The sequence below is a fragment of the Salvelinus fontinalis genome, chromosome 11 (genome assembly GCF_029448725.1).
Source record: "Salvelinus fontinalis isolate EN_2023a chromosome 11, ASM2944872v1, whole genome shotgun sequence".
Taxonomy (NCBI): Eukaryota; Metazoa; Chordata; class Actinopteri; order Salmoniformes; family Salmonidae; genus Salvelinus; species Salvelinus fontinalis.
The window spans coordinates 905794-923979 of NC_074675.1; the positions used below are offsets into that span (position 1 = coordinate 905794).

Below are 18186 nucleotides of genomic sequence, written 5' to 3' on the forward strand. Positions count from 1 at the left end.
GACGTTCACTGAAAGTGTGTGTGTGTGTGTGTGTGTGTGTCTGTGTGTGTGTGTGTGTGTGTGTGTGTGTGTGTGTGTGTGTGTGTGTGTGTGTGTGTGTGTGTGTGTGTGTGTGTGTGTGTGTGTGTGTGTGTGTGTGTGTGTGTGTGTGTGTGTGTGTGTGTGTGTCTGTGTGTGTGTGTGTGTGTGTGTGTGTGTGTGTGTGTGTGTGTGTGTGTGTGTGTGTGTGTCTGTGTGTGTGTGTGTGTGTGTGTGTGTGTGTGTGTGTGTGTGTGTCTGTGTGTGTGTGTGTGTGTGTGTGTGTGTGTGTGTGTGTGTGTGTGTGTGTGTGTGTATGCCGGTGTGTGTGTGTCTGTGTGCGTGTGTGTGTGCGTGTGTCTGTGTGTGTGTGTGCGTGTGTGTGTGTTTGTGTGTACTTTTAGCTGTAATGTAGTGAGTTTCTCTCTCTGTGTGTTGCAGTGCTGAGTACTCTCATCAACTCTGGGTTGCCAAGGTAACAGATGTTATTTTTGAAACATCTGTACATTCTGACTGTGTCACGTTAGTGCATCTCTGCTTGTAAGAGAGAGAAGGAAGACTTGTTCAGCCCAGGTCAGATACATAAAACGAGATACATAAAACGAGACGGCACGTGGCAGTGAGGAGTTCTAGAACTATGTTTAGAACTACCTCTATCTCTCCCTCTACCTCCCCCTCTATCTCCCCCTCTATCTCTCTACCTCCCCCTCTATCTCTCTCTCTATCTCCCCCTCTATCTCTATCTCTCTACCTCCCCCTCTATCTCTCCCTCTATCTCCCCCTCTATCTCCCCCTCTATCTCGCCCTCTATCTCTCCCTCTATCTCTCCCTCTATCTCTCCCTCTATCTCTCCCTATACCTCCCCCTCTATCTCCCCCTCTATCTCTCTACCTCCCCCTCTATCTCTCCCTCTATCTCCATCTCTCCCTCTCCCTCTATCTCTCCCTCTATCTCCCCCTCTATCTCTCCCTCTATCTCTCCCTCTATCTCCCCCTCTATCTCTCCCTCTATCTCTCCCTCTATCTCTCCCTCTATCTCTCCCTCTATCTCCCCCTCTATCTCCCCCTCTATCTCTCCCTCTATCTCTCCCTCTATCTCTCCCTCTCCCTCTATCTCCCCCTCTATCTCTCCCTCTATCTCTCCCTCTATCTCTCCCTCTATCTCTCCCTCTATCTCCCCCTCTATCTCTCTACCTCCCCCTCTATCTCTCCCTCTATCTCTCCCTCTATCTCTCCCTCTATCTCTCCCTCTATCTCTCCCTCTATCTCTCCCTCTATCTCTCCCTCAACCTCCCCCTCTATCTCCCCCTCTATCTCTCTACCTCCCCCTCTATCTCTCCCTCTATCTCCCCCTCTATCTCTATCTCTCCCTCTCCCTCTATCTCTCCCTTTCTCTCTATATCCCCCTCTATCTCTCCCTTTCTCTCTATATCCCCCTCTATCTCTCCCTTTCTCTCTATATCCCCCTCTATCTCTCCCTCTATCTCTCCCTCTATCTCCCCCTCTATCTCTCCCTCTATCTCTCCCTCTATCTCTCCCTCTATCTCTCCCTCTCCCTCTATCTCTATCTCTATCTATCTATATCTCTCCCGCATCCCATTCTTTAACTTCTGGTTGGATAGTTCCATCTGAGACACTGGCTTCATCCCATTCTTTAACTTCTGGTTGGATAGTTCCATCTGACTCACTGGCTTCATCCCATTCTTTAACTTCTGATTGGATAGTTCCATCTGGAGACACTGGCTTCATCCCATTCGTTAACTTCTGGTTGGATAGTTCCATCTGAACCACTGGCTTCATCCCATTCTTTAACTTCTGGTTGGATAGTTCCATCTGAGACACTGGCTTCATCCCATTCTTTAACTTCTGGTTGGATAGTTCCATCTGGAGACACTGGCTTCATCCCATTCTTTAACTTCTGGTTGGATAGTTACATCTGAGACACTGGCTTCATCCCATTCTTTAACTTCTGGTTGAGCTGGAGGCAGGTTAATAGGCTATTTATTTTATTTCAAAAGTGATATTGAATTGTTTTTGGTTGTCAACGCAACCAAATATCAGCATTAGAAGGAGATTCTGTTTGGATAATTCCATCTGTACTGAGTCTGGCTTTAATTCCAGTTTGGATAGTTCCATCTGTACTGAGTCTGGCTTTAATTCCAGTTTGGATAGTTCCATCTGTGCTGAGTCTGGCTTTAATTCCAGTTTGGATAATTCCATCTGTACTGAGTCTGGCTTTAATTCCAGTTTGGATAGTTCCATCTGTACTGAGTCTGGCTTTAATTCCAGTTTGGATAGTTCCATCTGTACTGAGTCTGGCTTTAATTCCAGTTTGGATAGTTCCATCTGTACTGAGTCTGGCTTTAATTCCAGTTTGGATAATTCCATCTGTACTGAGTCTGGCTTTAATTCCAGTTTGGATAGTTCCATCTGTGCTGAGTCTGGCTTTAATTCCAGTTTGGATAGTTCCATCTGTACTGAGTCTGGCTTTAATTCCAGTTTGGATAGTTCCATCTGTACTGAGTCTGGCTTTAATTCCAGTTTGGATAGTTCCATCTGTACTGAGTCTGGCTTTAATTCCAGTTTGTCAACTAATTAATAATTTTATATTGATAGATACAGTACAGAGTCTCATAGATGCTGTATGATAGATACAGTACAGAGTCTCATAGATACAGTACGGAGCCTCATAGATGCTGTATGATACAGTACGGAGTCTCATAGATGCTGTATGATAGATACAGTACAGAGTCTCATAGATGCTGTATGATAGATACAGTACAGAGTCTCATAGATGCTGTATGATAGATACAGTACGGAGCCTCATAGATAGATACAGTACGGAGTCTCATAGATGCTGTATGATAGATACAGTACAGAGTCTCATAGATGCTGTATGATACAGTACGGAGTCTCATAGATGATGTATGATAGATACAGTACAGAGTCTCATAGATGCTGTATGATAGATACAGTACAGAGTCTCATAGATGCTGTATGATAGATACAGTACGGAGTCTCATAGATGCTGTATGATAGATACAGTACGGAGCCTCATAGATGCTGTGTGATACAGTACGGAGTCTCATAGATGCTGTATGATAGATACAGTACGGAGCCTCATAGATGCTGTATGATAGATACAGTACAGAGTCTCATAGATACAGTATGATACAGTACGGAGTCTCATAGATGCTGTATGATAGATACAGTACAGAGTCTCATAGATACAGTATGATACAGTACAGAGTCTCATAGATGCTGTATGATAGATACAGTACAGAGTCTCATAGATGCTGTATGATACAGTACGGAGTCTCATAGATGCTGTATGATAGATACAGTACGGAGTCTCATAGATGCTGTATGATAGATACAGTACAGAGTCTCATAGATGCTGTATGATACAGTACGGAGTCTCATCGATGCTGTATGATACAGTACAGAGTCTCATAGATGCTGTATGATACAGTACGGAGTCTCATAGATGCTGTATGATAGATACAGTACGGAGCCTCATAGATGCTGTATGATAGATACAGTACAGAGTCTCATAGATGCTGTATGATAGATACAGTACGGAGCCTCATAGATGCTGTATGATAGATACAGTACGGAGCCTCATAGATGCTGTATGATAGATACAGTACAGAGTCTCATAGATGCTGTATGATAGATACAGTACGGAGCCTCATAGATGCTGTATGATAGATACAGTACGGAGCCTCATAGATGCTGTATGATAGATACAGTACGGAGCCTCATAGATGCTGTATGATAGATACAGTACGGTTACATTTAATTTCCTCTGTTGAACACTTTAGAATAACTTTGATATCCACAGTGAATCTATTAAGTGGAGATTTCACAGCAAGCATTCTCACATTAGCACATTGGTAATTGTCAGTGACAAATATCCCAGCTAAGAAAGGCTGGGTTTGGATAAACCCTGGATGGGAGACTGACGGCATTGCTGTAGATTGATGAACTCAGCAGTAGGAGGTGCTGCCCAGCATCTCGTATCAGCACCATTAACAGGGACAGTTAGGCCAGACTATCTCTGATCAGGGACTGTTAGACCAGACTATCTCTGATCAGGGACTGTTAGACCAGACTATCTCTGATCAGGGACTGTTAGACCAGACTATCTCTGATCAGGGACTGTTAGACCAGACTATCACTGATCAGGGACAGTTAGGCCAGACTATCACTGATCAGGGATTGTTAGACCAGACTATCTCTGATCAGGGACAGTTAGGCCAGACTATCACTGATCAGGGACTGTTAGACCAGACTATCTCTGATCAGGGACTGTTAGACCAGACTATCTCTGATCAGGGACTGTTAGACCAGACTATCTCTGATCAGGGACTGTTAGACCAGACTATCTCTGATCAGGGACTGTTAGACCAGACTATCTCTGATCAGGGACTGTTAGACCAGACTATATCTGATCAGGGACTGTTAGACCAGACTATCTCTGATCAGGGACTGTTAGGCCAGACTATCTCTGATCAGGGACTGTTAGGCCAGACTATCACTGATCAGGGACTGTTAGACCAGACTATCTCTGATCAGGGACTGTTAGACCAGACTATCTCTGATCAGGGACTGTTAGGCCAGACTATCTCAGATCAGGGACTGTTGGACCAGACTATCTCTGATCAGGGATTGTTAGGCCAGACTATCTCTGATCAAGGACAGTTAGACCAGACTATCTCTGATCAGGGACTATTAGACCAGAATCAGTCAACTCCTGCTGAGATTGAGGCTGTTCTAACATGGACACCTTCAGGGACTGTTAGAGACTGATTCGGGAACGTCCACACTGTCCCACCCCTTCTCAACATCAAGCCTCCTCATTGGCAGAGTGGACGCGAGGAGCAGCTTCCTGTCCAGTAAACTCACCTCTGATTGCAGAGCTGACAGGCGAAGCAGTCCAGGTGATAGACGTTCTCTTTAGCTCTCATCACCATCTCAAAGGCTGGGATCAGCTTACTGCAAGCCGCACAGTTCCCTGTTACACCAAACAACCTGCAGAAGAGACAGGGACAGGAGGAACGCACTGTTAGAACAGGAGAGAACAGACCTCCTGTAGACACCTAGCATGATAGAGATAGATAGAGACCCAGGAGAGAACAGACCTCCTGTAGACACCTAGCATGATAGAGATAGATAGAGACCCAGGAGAGAACAGACCTCCTGGAGACACCTAGCATGATAGAGATAGAGACCCAGGAGAGAACAGACCTCCTGTAGACACCTAGCATGATAGAGATAGAGACCCAGGAGAGAACAGACCTCCTGTAGACACCTAGCATGATAGAGATAGATAGAGACCCAGGAGAGAACAGACCTCCTGTAGACACCTAGCATGATAGAGATAGATAGAGACCCAGGAGAGAGCAGACCTCCTGTAGACACCTAGCATGATAGAGATAGATAGAGATCCAGTTGGAGAACAGACCTCCTGTAGACACCTAGCATGATAGAGATAGATAAAGACCCAGGAGAGAACAGCCCTCCTGTAGACACCTAGCATTTCAGAGATAGAGACCCAGGAGAGAACAGACCTCCTGTAGACACCTAGCACGATAGAGATAGATAGAGACCCAGGTGGAGAACAGACCTCCTGTAGACACCTATCATGATAGAGATAGATAAAGACCCAGGAGAGAACAGACCTCCTGTAGACACCTAGCATGATAGAGATAGAGACCCAGGAGAGAACAGACCTCCTGTAGACACCTAGCATGATAGAGATAGATAGAGACCCAGGTGGAGAACAGACCTCCTGTAGACACCTAGCATGATAGAGATAGATAGAGACCCAGGAGAGAACAGACCTCCTGTAGACACCTAGCATGATAGAGATAGATAGAGACCCAGGAGAGAACAGACCTCCTGTAGACACCTAGCATGATAGAGATAGATATCCATTAGAGTCACATTATAGATTTGTCCAAAAGAGATGTAAGAAGTTGAGACATGCTGAATAAACAGTGGACGGGACAGTAGAACATTGTCTCTGAACCTGAGAGGACGTGGTCATGGCACCACAGAGACAGACCTCTCTCTCTCTCTCCCTCTCTCTCCCTGTTTCTCTCTCTCTCTCTCTCTCTCTCTCTCTCTCTCTCTCTCTCTCTCTCTCCCTCTCTCTCCCTGTTTCTCTCTCTCTCTCTCTCTCTCTCTCTCTCTCTCTCTCTCTCTCTCTCTCTCTCTCTCTCTCTCTCTCTCTCTCTCTCTCTCTCTCTCTCTCAGGCCCTACAGAATGACAGGTCTACCATCAACACAGCCCTACAGAATGACAGGTCTACCATCAACACAGCCCTACAGAATGACAGGTCTACCATCAACACAGCCCTACAGAATGACAGGTCTACTATCAACACAGCCCTACAGAATGACAGGTCTACCATCAACACAGCCCTACATAATGACAGGTCTACCATCAACACAGCCCTACATAATGACAGGTCTACCATCAACACAGCTCTACATAATGACAGGTCTACCATCAACACAGCCCTACATAATGACAGGTCTACCATCAACACAGCCCTACATAATGACAGGTCTACCATCAACACAGCCCTACAGAATGACAGGTCTACCATCAACACAGCCCTACAGAATGACAGGTCTACCATCAACACAGCCCTACAGAATGACAGGTCTACCATCAACACAGCCCTACATAATGACAGGTCTACTATCAACACAGCTCTACATAATGACAGGTCTACCATCAACACAGCTCTACATAATGACAGGTCTACCATCAACACAGCTCTACATAATGACAGGTCTACCATCAACACAGCTCTACATAATGACAGGTCTACCATCAACACAGCCCTACAGAATGACAGGTCTACTATCAACACAGCTCTACATAATGACAGGTCTACCATCAACACAGCTCTACATAATGACAGGTCTACTATTAACACAGCCCTACATAATGACAGGTCTATCATCAACACAGCTCCACATAATGACAGGTCTACCATCAACACAACCGGTACTGTGGGAGGTATAAGACATATTCTGTCTTTGGACCAGTACAGAGGAGGTATAAGACATATTCTGTCATTGGACCGGTACAGAGGAGGTATAAGGACATATTCTGTCATTGGACCGGTACAGGGGAGGTATAAGACATATTCTGTCATTGGACCGGTACAGGGGAGGTATGAGGACATATTCTGTCATTGGACCGGTACAGGGGAGGTATGAGGACATATTCTGTCATTGGACCGGTACAGAGGAGGTATAAGGACATATTCTGTCTTTGGACCGGTACAGGGGAGGTATAAGGACATATTCTGTCATTGGACCGGTACAGGGGAGGTATAAGACATATTCTGTCATTGGACCGGTACAGAGGAGGTATAAGGACATATTCTGTCATTGGACCGGTACAGAGGAGGTATAAGGACATATTCTGTCATTGGACCGGTACAGAGGAGGTATAAGGACATATTCTGTCATTGGACCGGTACAGGGGGAGGTATAAGACATATTCTGTCATTGGACCGGTACAGGGGAGGTATAAGGACATATTCTGTCATTGGACCGGTACAGGGGGAGGTATAAGACATATTCTGTCATTGGACCGGTACAGAGGAGGTATAAGGACATATTCTGTCATTGGACTGGTACACACTGAGTATACCAACCATTTGATTTGATTTGATTTGAAGTGTTCTTAATGTTTTGTCCACTCTGTGTAGATTAAAGTTAAATTCAAGTTAAGATGTGTGTTTTAGGAGGTAAATAGATATATCTCAGTATAAAAGGAATACCACTTTACGTGGTTGTGGTACCTGAAACATTTGAACAATGCATAAACTCAAGGCTGATAGATGATGGAAGATATTGGTGTATAAAAGCAAAGTTTTAAAGCCTTTAGTCTGTCAGGTGGAATCAAAACAGTGCTCTGTTTCTCACATCCCCAGTGTCTGTCTGGGATCAGCTCTCCTCTCCGTTTAAGGCGGCCGTGGCAGACATATTGGAAAATGACTGTCACACTGTTTTGTTTTGAGAAATTCAAGACAGAGCCCTTTTGCAATCATAAAGTGTGTGTGTATGTGTGAGAGAGTGTGTGAGAGAGTGTGTGTGAGAGTGTGTGTGAGAGTGAGAGAGTGTACAGACAGACAGACAGACAGACAGACAGACAGACAGACAGACAGACACACACACTACCGTAGCATACAGAGAGTACATAGCAGAGCAGTCGATGCCTTTTGTCTGACACAAGGTATTGCTACCGCTATTTTACATGGCAGAGCATTAATACACACACAGTCAATGGGAGGGAAACAGCGCCCCCTCTGTCTCAGTAGGTGTATCTCATGCTGTCTGGAACAAAAGAGTATATGACATGTTGCCGCCGTAGTATTTGATTGATTGATGCCAGGAAGCATTTGGCTTATCCTTGATAGAACAGTTTTATAAAAGAATTAGCCAATCGGCGTTGAGCTGAGCTCAACTGTGGGTTGTCCTAGCGCAGTAAACCGCCCCCCCCCCCCCCCCCACCAAGGGAAGCCAGTTTGGATTTGGCTTCACACCAATCAAATCACATCCTAAGCAAAACGTGATCATTGTCAGAAAAACGTGTCTGATTCTAGTCTGCTTGTGTTGATGTCCTGCTGTAGCTAGCTTGCTAAATCATCCCTTTCCTAAGCCATGGATGGAGACTTGTGGTTCTGAATGAATTTTGACGGCGATCTAACCATAGATTTATATATTGTGCCCCTGGCCTGAGACGATTGAAGTTTAATATGTAGCCTAGATGTAGCCTGGTAGGCTCATGTTAACTAGCTAGCTAACTTAGCTGGTTCATTGTTGCCCATGTCTTGTTGTTGTCACGGGCCTCATTGTAAAATGACGGTGGTCTATGAACTAATGGGTTACAGAGCAAACAACACAATTATTACCACGTAGGTTGTAATACGTTTTTTTAACTGGCTTGGCTTCCCCGGTGATTTTACCCACACACCCCTACTGGGGGACCTTTTATACACACACACACACACACACACACACACACACACACACACACACACACACACACACACACACACACACACACACACACACACACACACACACACACACACACACACACACACACACACCCAGTGCAGGGACCTTAAAGTGTCTGAGTGAGATGGTGTGGGAGCATGTGTCTTTGAATTCATTAGGTGGCGAGGGGGAGGGAGCCCGACACGCTGTTTCATTATGCCTCCTCCCTGGAGAGCCATTAGCATCCCTGGCATCAAGCTGCTGGAGCGCACGGAGACGAGTGGCAGGTATGCTCTATCCATCTTCCTCTCCTCCCTCCCCCTTTCCCTCCCTTCTTCTCCTCCTCTCCGCAGGGCGAGGCTGAGGTTCGGCGAGACAGAAACACAGGGCTGAGGTTTCTGGGTAGGAGTGGTGAATTCTGGGAGGTTTGAAATTAAAGAAGCGAGTGTTTGCCACACAGCCACAGAGTTGTGGTGACCAGGACGATGGAGGGCAGGTAGTGTCGTCAGCAGTGCAGTATGGGTAAATCTCCAGGATGATGGAGGGCAGGTAGTGTAGTCACCAGTGCATTATGGGTAAATCTCCAGGATGATGGAGGGCAGGTAGTGTCGTCAGCAGTGCAGTATGGGTAAATCTCCAGGATGATGGAGGGCAGGTAGTGTAGTCACCAGTGCATTATGGGTAAATCTCCAGGATAATGGAGGGCAGGTAGTGTAGTCAGCAGTGCAGTATGGGTAAATCCCCAGGATGATGGAGGGCAGGTATTGCAGTCAGCAGTGCAGTATGGGTAAATCTCCACCAGTGCAGTATGGGTAAATCTCCACCAGTGCATTATGGGTAAATCTCCAGGATAATGGAGGGCAGGTAGTGTAGTCAGCAGTGCAGTATGGGTAAATCTCCAGGATAATGGAGGGCAGGTAGTGTAGTCAGCAGTGCAGTATGGGTAAATCCCCAGGATGATGGAGGGCAGGTATTGCAGTCAGCAGTGCAGTATGGGTAAATCTCCACCAGTGCAGTATGGGTAAATCTCCACCAGTGCAGTATGGGTAAATCTCCAGGATAATGGAGGGCAGGTAGTGTAGTCAGCAGTGCAGTATGGGTAAATCTCCACCAGTGCAGTATGGGTAAATCTCCACCAGTGCAGTATGGGTAAATCTCCACCAGTGCAGTATGGGTAAATCTCCACCAGTGCAGTATGGGTAAATCTCCACCAGTGCAGTATGGGTAAATCTCCACCAGTGCAGTATGGGTAAATCTCCACCAGTGCAGTATGGGTAAATCTCCACCAGTGCAGTATGGGTAAATCTCCACCAGTGCATTATGGGTAAATCTCCAGGATAATGGAGGGCAGGTAGTGTAGTCAGCAGTGCAGTATGGGTAAATCTCCACCAGTGCAGTATGGGTAAATCTCCACCAGTGCAGTATGGGTAAATCTCCAGGATGATGGAGGGCAGGTAGTGTAGTCAGCAGTGCAGTATGGGTAAATCTCCACCAGTGCAGTATGGGTAAATCTCCAGGATAATGGAGGGCAGGTAGTGTAGTCAGCAGTGCAGTATGGGTAAATCTCCACCAGTGCAGTATGGGTAAATCTCCACCAGTGCAGTATGGGTAAATCACCACCAGTGCAGTATGGGTAAATCTCCACCAGTGCAGTATGGGTAAATCTCCACCAGTGCAGTATGGGTAAATCTCCAGGATGATGGAGGGCAGGAAAGGGTTACAAAAGTATCTCTAAAAGCCTTGATGTTCATCAGTCCACAGTGAGACACATTGTCTATAAATGGAGAAAGTTCAGCACTGTTGCTACTCTCTCTAGGAGTAGCCGTCCTGCAAAGATGACTGCAAGAGCACAGCGCAGAATGCTCAATGAGGTTAAGAAGAATCCTGAAGTATCAGCTAAAGACTTACAGAAATCTCTGGAACATGCTAACATCTCTGTTGACGAGTCTCCGATACGTAAAACACTAAAGAAGAATGGTGTTCATGGGAGTACACCACGGAAGAAGCCACTACTGTCCAAAAAAACATTGCTGTCTGAAGTTCGCAAAAGAGCACCTGGATGTTCCACAGCGCTACTGCCAAAATATTCTGTGGACAGATGAAACTACAGTTGAGTTGTTTGGAAGGAACACACAACACTATGTGTGGAGAGAAAAAGGCACAGCACACCAACATCAAAACCTCATCCCAACTGTAAAGTATTGTGGAGGGAGCATCATGGTTTGGGCTGCTTTGCTGCCTCAGGGCCTGGACAGCTTGCTATCATCGACGGAAAGATTAATTCTCAAGTTTATCAAGACATTTTGCAGGTGAATGTGAGGCTAACTGTCCTACCGATTGAAGCTCAACAGAAGTTGGGTGATGCAACAGGACAATGACCCAAAACACAGAAGTAAATCAACAACAGAATGGCTTCAACAGAAGAAAATACTCCTTCTGGAGTGGCCCAGTCAGAGTCCTGACCTCAACCCGATGGAGATGCTGTGACATGACCTCGAGAGAGCAGTTGACACCAGACATCCCAAGAATATTGAACTGAAACAGTTTTGTAAAGCGGAATGGTTCAAAATTCCTCCTGACCTTTGTCCAGGTCTGATCCACAACTACAGAAAACGTTTGGTTGAGGTTATTGCTGTCAAAGGAGGGTCAACCAGTTATTAAATCCAAGGGTTCACATACTTTTCCCACCCTGCACTGTGAATGTTTACACGGTGTGTTCAATAGAGACATGACAATGTATAATTGTTTGTGTGTTATTAGTTTAATCAGACTGTGTTTGTCTATTGTTGTCACCTAGATGAAGATCAGATCCAATTTTATGACCAATTTATGCAGAAATCCAGGTATTTCCAAAGGGTTCACATACTTTCTCTTGCCACTGTATATTGTTGTATTGCTCAGCACCATGTTGGGGAACAACTTGTAATAATTTAATCTAATGCAGCGCAGGACTGTATGTTATTCATTTATTTAGCTAATGTAGTTTTGTAACCAAAGAGTATTCATACTTTTCCCCCTCCATAATAACAACTCAAAACTACTTTTCCCCCTCCATAATAACAGCTCAAAACTACTTTTCCCCCTCCATAATAACAGCTCAAAACTACTTTTCCCCCTCCATAATAACAGCTCAAAGCTACTTTTCCCCCTCCATAATAACAGCTCAAAGCTACTTTTCCCCCTCCATAATAACAGCTCAAAGCTACTTTTCCCCCTCCATAATAACAGCTCAAAGCTACTTTTACCCCTCCATAATAACAGCTCAAAGCTACTTTTCCCTGTGTAACTGCATTACAGACTTTGGTTTTTCCATTTAATATTTTGGAGGTTTGGACGTGAGGAGCACCGATCGGTGTCACCTCCTTAGTCGGTCTGGAAGTTCCTCCTGTTCAGGTGGGATGGAACTTTCGGCCCACTTTATGACATCACAATGGGATCTGATAATAATAGACCAATGACTGTTCATCTGCGTATGGGGGGGGGGGGGGGGACTCTAGACCATCCTATCAGCCAATTAGGACTGTGTATGTAAATATGTTCAAATGTGTTTTCTAAAGCCTACACGATCAGACAGAGCATTTCAGGAGCCAAAGGAGGTTTCAGGGGAAATCAAATCAGTAACAGAGTGAATTTATTATTAGACATAAAGTGATTATTTAAACATCTAATTAAAAAGACTGCATGTGGGCTTTAATACTCTTCTGTAAAGCATATCTGGGAAATGTTTGACGTATTTCTCCTATCAGGACTTTAAAGAAATGAGTAGTGAATTATAGGGGATTTTGTATCATGTGTCCCTTTAGGGAGGTTCTGCCGACTAAAGCCAACGCTTCTAAATATTCAATCTTCATATTAAACATCACCTCCAGCACCACCGCAACATCAACATGTGTGAACATGGCACGTTTCTATGATTTAGAGTAAAGTCATCAAGGAAGAGGAAGTGTTTTCAATGACATCGTCAACCAATTAGTAGTCAATGCCTCCTCATAATTGGTGAAAATAATGACACACACCGATGACGTCATTGGAAACACTTATCTTCTCTCTCTCTGTTTTTCCACAAAACATTGAAACATGCCATTTTCACATCTAGAAACGTGCCATTTTCACATCTAGAAACGTGTCATTTTCACATCTATAAACGTGCCATTTTCACATCTAGAAACGTGCCATTTACACATCTAGAAACGTGCCATTTTCACATCTAGAAACGTGCCATTTTCACATCTAGAAACGTGCCATTTTCACATCTAGAAACGTGCCATTTTCACATCTAGAAACGTGCCATTTTCACATCTAGAAACGTGCCATTTTCACATCTAGAAACGTGCCATTTTCACATCTAGAAACGTGTCATTTTCACATCTATAAACGTGCCATTTTCACATCTATAAACATGCCATTTTCACATCTAGAAACGTGCCATTTTCACATCTAGAAACGTGCCATTTTCACATACATAAATATGCCATTTTCACATATTTTGATGTTTGGGTTGAATATTTAGAAATTTCACTTTAAATACTTTTGAATAAATGTTTCACAGAGAGACAGTTGGAATTATACTTTTACAACATGAAACACATTGTAGTTTAACTAGCGATGAGTCTGTCTGGTATAATTGAAATATGCTGCATTTGTGTTTGACGCTGAGAGAAAATATCTAAGAATACTGTTGTGTTAAATGTCTGCAGAACCTAAACATGGTAGAGCATCACATTTACATTCAGTTGTCCTCTAGTTACAGTGGATCCCAAACGTTTTATAGTCCCATACCCCTTCAAACATTCAACCTCCAGCTGGGTACCCACTCTAGCACCAGGGTCAGCTGTACCCCCTCTAGCACCAGGGTCAGCACACTCCAGCTTTACCCCCTCTAGCACCAGGGTCAGCTGTACCCCCTCTAGCACCAGGGTCAGCTGTACCCCCTCTAGCACCAGGGTCAGCACACTCCAGCTGTACCCCCTCTAGCACCAGGGTCAGCTGTACCCCCTCTAGCACCAGGGTCAGCACACTCCAGCTGTACCCCCTCTAGCACCAGGGTCAGCAGTACCCCCTCTAGCACCAGGGTCAGCACACTCCAGCTGTACCCCCTCTAGCACCAGGGTCAGCTGTACCCCCTCTAGCACCAGGGTCAGCTGTACCCCCTCTAGCACCAGGGTCAGCACACTCGAGCTGTACCCCCTCTAGCACCAGGGTCAGCTGTACCCCCTCTAGCACCAGGGTCAGCACACTCCAGCTGTACCCCCTCTAGCACCAGGGTCAGCTGTACCCCCTCTAGCACCAGGGTCAGCTGTACCCCCTCTAGCACCAGGGTCAGCACACTCCAGCTGTACCCCCTCTAGCACCAGGGTCAGCACACTCCAGCTGTACCCCCTCTAGCACCAGAGTCAGCTGTACCCCCTCTAGCACCAGGGTCAGCTGTACCCCCTCTAGCACCAGAGTCAGCACACTCCAGCTGTACCCCCTCTAGCACCAGGGTCAGCTGTACCCCCTCTAGCACCAGGGTCAGCTGTACCTCCTCTAGCACCAGGGTCAGCTGTACCCCCTCTAGCACCAGGGTCAGCTGTACCCCCTCTAGCACCAGGGTCAGCACACTCCAGCTGTACCCCCTCTAGCACCATTGTCAGCTGTACCCCCTCTAGCACCAGGGTCAGCACACTCCAGCTGTACCCCCTCTAGCACCAGGGTCAGCTGAACCCCCTCTAGCACCAGGGTCAGCACACTCCAGCTGTACCCCCTCTAGCACCAGGGTCAGCTGTACCCCCTCTAGCACCAGGGTCAGCTGTACCCCCTCTAGCACCAGGGTCAGCTGTACCCCCTCTAGCACCAGGGTCAGCACACTCCAGCTGTACCCCCTCTAGCACCAGGGTCAGCACACTCCAGCTGTACCCCCTCTAGCACCAGAGTCAGCTGTACCCCCTCTAGCACCAGGGTCAGCTGTACCCCCTCTAGCACCAGGGTCAGCTGTACCCCCTCTAGCACCAGGGTCAGCACACTCGAGCTGTACCCCCTCTAGCACCAGGGTCAGCTGTACCCCCTCTAGCACCAGGGTCAGCAGACTCCAGCTGTACCCCCTCTAGCATCAGGGTCAGCTGTACCCCCTCTAGCACCAGGGTCAGCTGTACCCCCTCTAGCACCAGGGTCAGCACACTCCAGCTGTACCCCCTCTAGCACCAGGGTCAGCTGTACCCCCTCTAGCACCAGGGTCAGCTGTACCTCCTCTAGCACCAGGGTCAGCTGTACCCCCTCTAGCACCAGGGTCAGCTGTACCCCCTCTAGCACCAGGGTCAGCACACTCCAGCTGTACCCCCTCTAGCACCATTGTCAGCTGTACCCCCTCTAGCACCAGGGTCAGCTGTACCCCCTCTAGCACCAGGGTCAGCTGTACCCCCTCTAGCACCAGGGTCAGCACACTCCAGCTGTACCCCCTCTAGCATAAGGGTCAGCTGTACCCCCTCTAGCACCAGGGTCAGCACACTCCAGCTGTACCCCCTCTAGCACCAGGGTCAGCACACTCCAGCTGTACCCCCTCTAGCATCAGGGTCAGCTGTACCCCCTCTAGCACCAGGGTCAGCTGTACCCCCTCTAGCACCAGGGTCAGCACACTCCAGCTGTACCCCCTCTAGCACCAGAGTCAGCTGTACCCCCTCTAGCACCAGGGTCAGCTGTACCCCCTCTAGCACCAGGGTCAGCTGTACCCCCTCTAGCACCAGGGTCAGCACACTCCAGCTGTACCCCCTCTAGCATAAGGGTCAGCTGTACCCCCTCTAGCACCAGGGTCAGCACACTCCAGCTGTACCCCCTCTAGCATAAGGGTCAGCTGTACCCCCTCTAGCACCAGGGTCAGCACACTCCAGCTGTACCCCCTCTAGCACCAGGGTCAGCACACTCCAGCTGTACCCCCTCTAGCATCAGGGTCAGCTGTACCCCCTCTAGCACCAGGGTCAGCTGTACCCCCTCTAGCACCAGGGTCAGCACACTCCAGCTGTACCCCCTCTAGCACCAGGGTCAGCTGTACCCCCTCTAGCACCAGGGTCAGCTGTACCTCCTCTAGCACCAGGGTCAGCTGTACCCCCTCTAGCACCAGGGTCAGCTGTACCCCCTCTAGCACCAGGGTCAGCACACTCCAGCTGTACCCCCTCTAGCACCATTGTCAGCTGTACCCCCTCTAGCACCAGGGTCAGCACACTCCAGCTGTACCCCCTCTAGCACCAGGGTCAGCTGTACCCCCTCTAGCACCAGGGTCAGCACACTCCAGCTGTACCCCCTCTAGCACCAGGGTCAGCTGTACCTCCTCTAGCACCAGGGTCAGCTGTACCCCCTCTAGCACCAGGGTCAGCTGTACCCCCTCTAGCACCAGGGTCAGCACACTCCAGCTGTACCCCCTCTAGCACCAGGGTCAGCTGTACCCCCTCTAGCACCAGGGTCAGCACACTCCAGCTGTACCCCCTCTAGCACCAGAGTCAGCTGTACCCCCTCTAGCACCAGGGTCAGCTGTACCCCCTCTAGCACCAGGGTCAGCACACTCCAGCTGTACCCCCTCTAGCACCAGGGTCAGCTGTACCCCCTCTAGCACCAGGGTCAGCTGTACCTCCTCTAGCACCAGGGTCAGCTGTACCCCCTCTAGCACCAGGGTCAGCTGTACCCCCTCTAGCACCAGGGTCAGCACACTCCAGCTGTACCCCCTATAGCACCATTGTCAGCTGTACCCCCTCTAGCACCAGGGTCAGCACACTCCAGCTGTACCCCCTCTAGCACCAGGGTCAGCACACTCCAGCTGTACCCCCTCTAGCACCAGAGTCAGCTGTACCCCCTCTAGCACCAGGGTCAGCTGTACCCCCTCTAGCACCAGGGTCAGCACACTCCAGCTGTACCCCCTCTAGCACCAGGGTCAGCTGTACCCCCTCTAGCACCAGGGTCAGCTGTACCTCCTCTAGCACCAGGGTCACCTGTACCCCCTCTAGCACCAGGGTCAGCTGTACCCCCTCTAGCACCAGGGTCAGCACACTCCAGCTGTACCCACTCTAGCACCAGGGTCAGCTGTACCCCCTCTAGCACCAGGGTCAGCTGTACCCCCTCTAGCACCAGGGTCAGCTGTACCCCCTCTAGCATCAGGGTCACCTGTACCCCCTCTAGCATCAGGGTCAGCACACTCCAGCTGTACCCCCTCTAGCACCAGGGTCAGCTGTACCCCCTCTAGCATCAGGGTCAGCTGTACCCCCTCTAGCACCAGGGTCAGCACACTCCAGCTGTACCCACTCTAGCACCAGGGTCAGCTGTACCCCCTCTAGCATCAGGGTCAGCTGTACCCCCTCTAGCACCAGGGTCAGCGCACTCCAGCTGTACCCACTCTAGCACCAGGGTCAGCACACTCCAGCTGTACCCCCTCTAGCACTCTCAAATGTTGTTTTTTGCCATCATTGTAAGCCTGCCACACACACACACTATACGATACATTTATTAAACATAAGAATGAGTGTGAGTTTTTGTCACAACCCGGCTGGTGGGAAGTGACAAAGAGCTCTTATAGGACCAGGACACAAATAATAATATAATAATAATTAATAATTTTGCTCTTTATTTAACCATCTTACATATAAAACTTGATTTGTTCATCGAGATTGGTGAATAACTCACCACAGGTTAATGAGAAGGTTGTGCTTGAAAGATGCACATAACTCTGCAATGTTGGGTTGTATCGGAGAGAGTCTCAGTCTTAAATCATTTTCCACACACAGTCTGTGCCTGTATTTAGTTTTCATGCTAGTGAGGGCCGAGAATCCACTCTCACATAGGTACGTGGTTGCAAAGGGCATCAGTGTCTTAGCAGCACGATTTGCCAAGGCAGGATACTCTGAGCGCAGCCCAATCCAGAAATCTGTGAATCACATTTTTACTTGGCGTACACCCGACGGCATACACCACACAGCATCAAGGAGAACAAATGAACCTTTACTCTGTTCCAAAAAGTAAAAATAAGCTTTTGTGGGAACGTTTAAACCAAATAAAGAATGATAACACCACCAACTTCAGAGCCATTTGAAATTCTGACACTGCCTCCCTCTCCTCTCCTCTCCCCTCCTCTCCTCTCCTCTCTTCTCCCTCCTCTCCTGTCCTCTCCATCCCTCCTCTC

General features: G+C 47.9%; 1 protein-coding gene across 7 annotated transcripts in view; it reads right to left on the reverse strand.

The window, feature by feature from the left end:
- lmo3 (LIM domain only 3) overlaps positions 1–18186 on the reverse strand; it is a 140278-nt gene that overhangs the window by 47483 nt on the left and 74609 nt on the right. For all 7 annotated transcript variants that reach the window (XM_055937152.1, XM_055937151.1, XM_055937150.1 and 4 more), the window contains exon 3: positions 4926–5051. In XM_055937152.1, the coding sequence (XP_055793127.1) occupies positions 4926–5051 (126 nt within the window). The remainder of the gene's footprint in view (positions 1–4925; positions 5052–18186) is intronic.